Source organism: Sinocyclocheilus anshuiensis, unplaced genomic scaffold, assembly GCF_001515605.1.
Source record: "Sinocyclocheilus anshuiensis isolate Anshui unplaced genomic scaffold, SAMN03320099.WGS_v1.1 scaffold70, whole genome shotgun sequence".
Taxonomy (NCBI): Eukaryota; Metazoa; Chordata; class Actinopteri; order Cypriniformes; family Cyprinidae; genus Sinocyclocheilus; species Sinocyclocheilus anshuiensis.
The window spans coordinates 2,229,536-2,237,461 of NW_015542377.1; the positions used below are offsets into that span (position 1 = coordinate 2,229,536).

At 35.4% G+C, this 7,926-nt stretch overlaps 1 protein-coding gene across 1 annotated transcript in view; it reads left to right on the forward strand.

Moving 5' to 3' along the window:
- LOC107692389 (KN motif and ankyrin repeat domain-containing protein 4-like) overlaps positions 1 to 7,695 on the forward strand; it is a 61,056-nt gene extending 53,361 nt beyond the window's left edge. Inside the window, exons 6-11 of the mRNA XM_016491426.1 lie at positions 1,203 to 1,436; positions 3,157 to 3,241; positions 3,430 to 3,649; positions 4,618 to 4,760; positions 4,996 to 5,196; positions 6,928 to 7,695. Of these exons, the coding sequence (XP_016346912.1) occupies positions 1,203 to 1,436; positions 3,157 to 3,241; positions 3,430 to 3,649; positions 4,618 to 4,760; positions 4,996 to 5,196; positions 6,928 to 7,041 (997 nt within the window). The 3' untranslated portion in view covers positions 7,042 to 7,695. The remainder of the gene's footprint in view (positions 1 to 1,202; positions 1,437 to 3,156; positions 3,242 to 3,429; positions 3,650 to 4,617; positions 4,761 to 4,995; positions 5,197 to 6,927) is intronic.
- The last annotated feature ends 231 nt before the right edge of the window (positions 7,696 to 7,926 follow it).

The window sequence follows — 7,926 nt, forward strand, 5'->3', positions numbered from 1 at the left end:
AATATACTGTATACATATATATATATATATATATATATATATATATATACAGTATATATAATACATACAGTATATATATGTATATCAAATGTATTTTCGAAAATGTACAAGAATGGCCAAAAAAATCAATATGCTGATTCCTTGAGCAGGAAGAGTTCAGAATGAATTAATGCATGACTGGTTATTAAAACACAAGTTAGGACCTTATCTTATCAGAATGCCAAAATATGCTGGAATATTTATATTGTGAATAATATCAAGTGACATACATGTATGACCTTTTATATATATTGCTGTTTTGAAACATTGTTTGAAAAGACTGCGTGGGAGTGTTGGCAGATTTGGTTTGCATCTATGTCTGATAGACTGTGATTATCCTGAGAGAGGTCCTGCACTGCTGTTGTTCGATGACAGCTGGTGATTTCAGAATTTGCATACAGTTTTGACCCAAACCACCATAATATAATTTCATTCTGTTATTTAGCGCTGTCACAATCAGCCAAGCACAAATAGCAGTATCAAAACGCTGAATCACACCCTTTGGCTGTCCAGCATGTCCATTTTCTGTCCAATTCTCTTATTCATAAGCCGTATACAAAGCTATTAGACTAATCATATTTGGAAATCTTGATTACTAAGACGATAGCAGAGCATAATACTCAACCAATGCATGACCTCCTTGTCTCGGATCTGAAGTACTCAAAAGAGGCCCTCATACTCAACACCCTAATAAATGTGTAGTCACCTGACCTGCAGCTATAGACCTCCATTCACCCATGTCCCTGAGGAATTGTGGGGATGCCATTCCTCTTGCCTATCTGAAAACATCCATGAAGAGCGGCATTCTTCAGACAGGCTCACCACATAAGAACCCTTCAGACCCCACAGATGGCCCTCTCATTTGAACAGCTTGTATAAACACAAGAATTTTGCATGTCCATTCACAACTGACAAATTACATTTGTTTGCCATTAGCAGGCCTTACCATATAAATAAATAAATAAATATAATATAAAATAAAAATATTATTATTATTATTAGTAGTAGTATTAATCATATATTTTGAAGCACATATGGTCAGAAAGTATTAGCCGTAACTAAACACAGGTTTGACATCAAATCCTGATCATAGAAAAGTTAGCTAATGCAAAATGGGATACTATCAAAAGAACCCCCTTGACTCAAGTTATCTGTGTGTCCAGCTATGAGACCACCTCCAGTGAGGACTCCACTGGGGAGGAGGATCAGGATGAGGTTGAGGAGGTGGATAGCTCGGAGCCTGAGGTGGAGCAGGGAGAGGAGAGTGAAACGGCCCAGGAGGAGGCTGCTGCTACTGGGGAGCAAGGTGATGGGGTTCAGGCAGAGGTGGCAGAGGGCTCTAAGGAGCCTGATGCTGCCCAGGCCGCCACGAGTCCCCAGGAGGAGCAGCCTGCTAGGTGAGATGGAGGGCCGGGGGGAAAAGAGGGGGTTGAATGACATTACATTCTTATTGCTAACAAGAAGTAACTCATACATGTTTTTTTCTAAGTCCCTATGGCTTAAGTGGTCAGTTGATGGGAGTTATATATGTTTTACATTCAATGGCATCTCTGCCATTGAAAAAACTTCAAAGAGTATTTAAGGAAGAACCACAGGACTTTTATTTTGTGCTGGCCCCCTTTACCTTTTCAACCTGGTGTGAAAAGCTCATTAGTTCATTATATGAGTTGGCTTAACACATTAAAGTGTGCAGTGACCTTTCATGCATGTTTCCCAAAGCAGGAGCCTCTGTTATCTGAATCAGACACAATCCTGCCTTTTGTTCTGCCCATCATCTGGCAGGAAAGTACAAACGCTGAGTGACAAGTTTAATATGCCCAGTCAATGGTCCACTTAAAGGACTGCTTAACAACAAAAGGCTGAACCATTTAAAGCTACATGGCCATATGGGAAAACCGGAGAGTATCTTCTTTTATGATTATGAAAACACCATTTTCATTACAATATTTATAATTTTGGGGTAGGGGAATGATGTAATTATATACATTTTTATTTTTTTTTAATTTTCTGATGTTTTGGGAGATTTGGCATGCAGCCTCATACACCAGATACAAAGATAAATATACATATTTATATCATGCTTTAGTTCTAAGTTCATGTTAATAAACCATATTAGATATTCTTCTGCAACTAGTTCCAACCATTAATAGTATCAAAAGAGTATGAGAGTCAAGCTATGGGGACAGAAAGATTTTTTTCTTCTTCTTTTGTATCTTCTTCTTCTTCTTCTTTTAAATAAATTATTACTTTTATTCAGCAATGATCTATTAAACTGCTCAAAAAATAGAGTGAAAACCTTTATAATATTATAAATGATTTGGAATTCAAATACATGCTGTTCTTTTGGAAATTCTTTTCATCAAAGAATTCGTTTACACAAAAATATCAAGCAGCACAACTGTTTTCAGCATTTATAATAAGAAATTTTTCTTGAGCACCAAATCAGCATATCAGAATGATTTCTGAAGGATCATGTGACACTGAAGACTAAAGTAAACGCTACTGAAAATTCAGCTTTGCCATCAAAGGAATATATTTTAAAATTACTTTTAAATCTTTATTCAAATCTCACTGATCCCAAACTTTTGAATGGGTTAGTGCAGGTGTAGGCCCACAAGTACACAAGCATCTAAAAACACATATACAGAAGAATGTAAAATTATAAACACAGTTCATATTCCTCAAGTGACAGAACTTTTCCAAAATCTGCATGTACCAGAATTACATGAAGATGTTTGTGTTATCCAAATCAAGATGTTTATGCCATTTAAATATTGGTAACAATTTGCTTGAGAGGCCAGTGCAATATGAGTAATTCTCAACTAATGTTACCAAGATTCAAATTACCAAAATGCATTGCATTTCATATGTATCAAATACAGATTTTCTTTTGAGGCTTAGGTATGCAGCCAATCTGTATTTGACAATGATTTTATATAATGCTGATGCACATGGAAGACTGATGCATGATTTAATATCTTATGTCTATTTTTGTAAACAGTTCGAAAGTTTCTTAGGCTGGAAAAACTGCAGAGAAGACACTATGTCCTGTCTAATTATTTATGAGTTTAATGCATCCCTGTGATTTAAATTACAGCTAAATCTGTGTTGTTGCAGTGAGTTAGTTGATAAGAACTTCATGGCTGCTTGTCATTTCCTGAAGGATCGCACGGCTGAGGTTGCTGCCCCAAATAAAGACATGGTAAGCAGTTAATGTCGATTCACTGAACTTGATTTATTGCCTTCAAACATGTACCAAGAAGGAAAAGATATTTTTCTGTCCATTCTACGTAACATGACAATAAATACAACTCAATATAGATGTAACTTTATAACCTTAACCTTTATAAGTCTTCTTTAGTAAGCTAACTCTTGACTTTTGAATCTCAGAGGCAGGTTCTGATGGTGTTATATCAGGAGTGGTTCCACGTGTCCAGTCAGAAGGACTCTCAGGCAGAGACAGTCACGCTGTACCTGAGGGAGGTGGGCTACCACACTCCCACTCTGCTGCGCTATATAGTAAACCTGGCTGATGGTAATGGAAACATGGCACTGCACTACAGTGTGTCCCATTCCAACTTCTCTGTGGTCAAGCTGTTACTAGACACAGGTGAGAGACCTGCATTTTCATACCTGAGACAAGATGAACCTGAGAAATATCAGCATATTTCATTAGAATTTTAATTAGTATTTAAAGTAGGGGTCAGGCAATATGGGTTTTTCGATACACAGATGCCAAAATCTAGAGAGCTGCAAGTCAGCATTTATTTAACCAATGCTGCATTTATTTAATAAAAAAATACAATAAAATGTTAATATTATGAAATATAAGATGACATTACTGTTCATCTGCCAAACAGGTATGATTATAAGCCAATAATCCAAAAATGACCAAATAATTGCTGATTAATTGGTTTGGATATATCAGTCTATTGTCTAATTAAAGTTTTTACATTCATCATGTTCAATGAAGATTTTGTAAATTTCCTACCGTAAATATATCAAAACTTCATTTTTGATTAGTAATATGCATTGCTAAGGACTTCATTTGGACAATTTTAAAGGCGATTTTCTCAATATTTTGATTTTTTTGCACCCTCAGATTCCAGATATTCAAATAGTTGTATCTCGGCCAAATATTGGCCTATCCTAACAAACCATCTATCAATAGAAAGCTTATTTATTCAGCTTCAGATGATGTATAAAGCTAAATTTTGAAAAATTGACACTTAAGACTGGTTTTGTGGTCCAGGGTCACACACACACACACAAACACATATACATTCAGACTTATTACATTTTTGGTTGCCGAAATTTCAGTGCATCATCACTAATAACAATGTCTGATTTGTGAATGAATCATTCTTTTGAGCCAGATCACACACACACACACACACATATATATATATATATATATATTACATTTATAGTAGCAGTTTCCACTCTTGTCTTATATGTGTGTATCAATATATTTATTTTACAGAATGGAAACAGACAGTGTTTAACTTCTGTATCTCATTCTCTTTCACTGCAAACCATTGGATATACCAAAATTCTCTTTAATTTTATATTCATCAGGACTGTGTGAGGTGGATCACCAGAACAAGGCCGGCTACACTGCTATAATGTTGGCAGCTCTTACTGCGGCAGAGAGCCCTGAGGACATGGAGGTGGCTCAGCAGCTACTGAGAATGGGCAAAATCAATGCTCGAGCCAGCCAGGTACACACAGCGAGACACCACAATATCCTGTACAGCAAAAAAACTAAATTTTGTTACTCATGTAGGCCTACTGATATTTGTAATACAAGACATCTAAATTCTTAATGGTTTAGCTTGTACAAATTCTTTATGTGTGCAGCATTTAGCTGTTATTTAGTACACCATTTATTTGATTATATGGTATGATGAAGATTCTTTTATATAAATAAGACTTTTTTTCGTTACTCCCCACTAGTCAGGGCAAACAGCACTGATGCTTGCAGTTAGTCATGGCCGCACAATGATGGCCCAGGTTCTTCTGGACTGCGGTGCTGATGTGAACATACAGGACCGGGATGGATCCACTGCTCTGATGTGTGCCTGTGAGCACGGCCATACTGAGATAGTCAAAATACTACTGGACAGACCAGAGTGTGACATATCACTCACAGATAAGGTGAGAGAGACACTGATATATTAAACCTTATACCGGTGATGCCTAACCTTGACAAACAAGAGCCAGCATTTAAAAACCACATTTTACTTTGAGGTCCCTAAATTCCCATACTATTCATGAAAATAAGAAATGAGCATTTTTAATTCACACTAGAAATTTAATGGGCCTACTAATCTCCATTTTTCTGATTTTTCATGTGCATTTTCGAAAAATACATTGTAAAAATTATTTGATCCGAAATGTCATGGTAACCAATGTTTTTTAATTGAAGTAGGTAGAAATGTTTTACAGTGTAGTTGCTTTTGACAGTGTGTGACACTTTAAAGTGCAACACATAAGATAAATTCTGACACATTTGAAAATATGTTAAAGAACGATTTTGGTGAAAACTTGAGACAATGAGCCTCAGTGCTTTCACAAAAGTGCTACATGAAGCTGGCAAGCCATTAGTTGAGTCCTTACTTTATTTCAAGAAAATGCAACACTGCCACTCTGTGGTAAAAAGTAGTTACTTCAGTTTTTTTTAAATGGTTGTTTGCTTATTAGTTAGTTATTTGCTATTCACTGGTCTAGATTTTATTATTATTATTAGGAAAAATGTATTCTTATATAATTATTAAGAAAAATATTTTAACATAACTGCATGTATGTTAAACTATCTTTCCTAATAAAATATATACACTACTGTTCAAAAATTTTGATTTGGCAAGTTTTTTTTTTAAGTTTTTGAAAGAAGTCTCTTATGCTCAAAAAGGCTACATTTATTCATTTAGTTGATAAAAAACAGTAATACTGTGAAATATTATTACTATTTAAAATAACTGTTTTCTATTTTAATATATTTTAAAATATAATTTATTCCTGGGATTGCAAAGCTGAATTTTTAGCAGCCAGTACTCCAGACTTCAGTGTCACATGATACTTTAGGAATCATTTTATTTTGCTGATTCGGGCTCAAGAAACATTTCTTATTATTATCAATGTTGAAAACAGTTGTACTACTTAATATTTTTGTGGAACCCACGATATATATATCTTTTTTTTTCAGGATTCTTATATGAATAAAAAGTACAAAAGAGAAGCATTTATTTAAAATAGAAATCTTTTATAACATTATAATTTGCTGAATAAAATTATTTAAAATTTTTTTTAAATAAATAATCTTACTGACCCCAAACATTTGAACAGCATTGTATATTTTATTATCGATATTCAGATGTGTTTTGCCTAATTAGCAAAAATATCTGAATATTGACTATTTAACACTTGTAGTTAATGCTTCTTACATACTAATAATTAATTCCCAATATTGTTTCCTTTTGAAAAAGGAAATGCACCATTAACTGTTCATGGGTGTTTTCAGAATCTAACAGTGTAATCAATCCAACAGGCTGATGAAGTCATAACAATGCATCTTTTATCATTTAATCAAACTGGGTGTTTTTATTGCAGTGATTCTCAGCTGGACTGTGAGCCAAAAAATAATCAAAGGTCTGTTCGTAAAGGGTCACAGAGAACTATAAATATGCATATAAGAGAAGCAGCAGCATACTTACATTTTTTTTGTTGTTGTTTAAAGTCTGTGTGTCCATTTACAATCACAATAGGATCTACACAAATTAGGGAGATGCCAGCGTGGGCAGGTTGCGAGACATGCTGTCATTCTCATGAACCACAAACATGCCTTTCAGCATCATTCACATTTCATTTCTTTCCTTCTATCACTAATAGGATGCACACACAGCTCTGTCAGTAGCCATAAAGGCTTCCCACTCTGAGATTGTTGAACTTCTGAAAGCTCGTGCTGATCCAGCCACGTTCACAGATCCTACAGCTCCGCTCTGAGTCCAAAGGCCTTGTCTTCATGTCCAAGTGGTTCTGCCAGATTCATCTTTCAACTGCCTCAACCTGACTCGCTGACCAGGCCAGAAGTCAACAATAGAGAGACAGCACTTACCAGTAATTTGCAGATTCTCTGTTTGAGAAACGGCCAATGAGAAATGTACTTCCGTATGCCAATCAAAGATGCCATGGAGTGTGGGCTTCCCTAAACTCCCGAGAAGGTCCCCATTTGTCCTGAAGCACAGCTACTGTAGCTATTTAACAGACATGGTACATTGTTACATGTTTTGGCCTTCTATTTTCAGGTAATGTGACTATATTTTTGTTAGGCGATAAAGCGTAATCTACGAATGTTATTACAGAAGTGATCAAATACACACAGTTTATTTTTTATTACTTTTCTGTAATATTTCCCCCGGTATGTATCCAAGGCTTGTCTTATTATTACCTAATGTGTCTTCCTATATGAGGGTTTTTGGGTCAGGCCCAGTACCGAACCATTCCTTGTCTTTACAGGTGGAACAGGGAAAGGAGTTTTACAGTCACACAGTTGTGTTGCCAGTATGTCTCCCATAGTATCTTTAAACCCCAAGAAAGAGCCAAGCACTGAAAAAGAAAAGAAAAAGAAAAAAACTTAAATTGTGATTTACAGTAGAAGCTTGCTTTAATTATTTAATTGGAATAGTTCACCCAAAAATGAAAATTTGCTGACAATTTACTCATCTTCAGGCCATCCAAGATGTAGATCAGTTTGTTTTCTTCATTGGAACAGATTTGGAGAAATTTAACATTACATTACTTCCTCACTTCACTTCTGCAGTGAATGGGTGCCGTCAGACTGAGAGTTCAAATAATCCACACAACTCCAGTCCATCAATTAACTGTTGA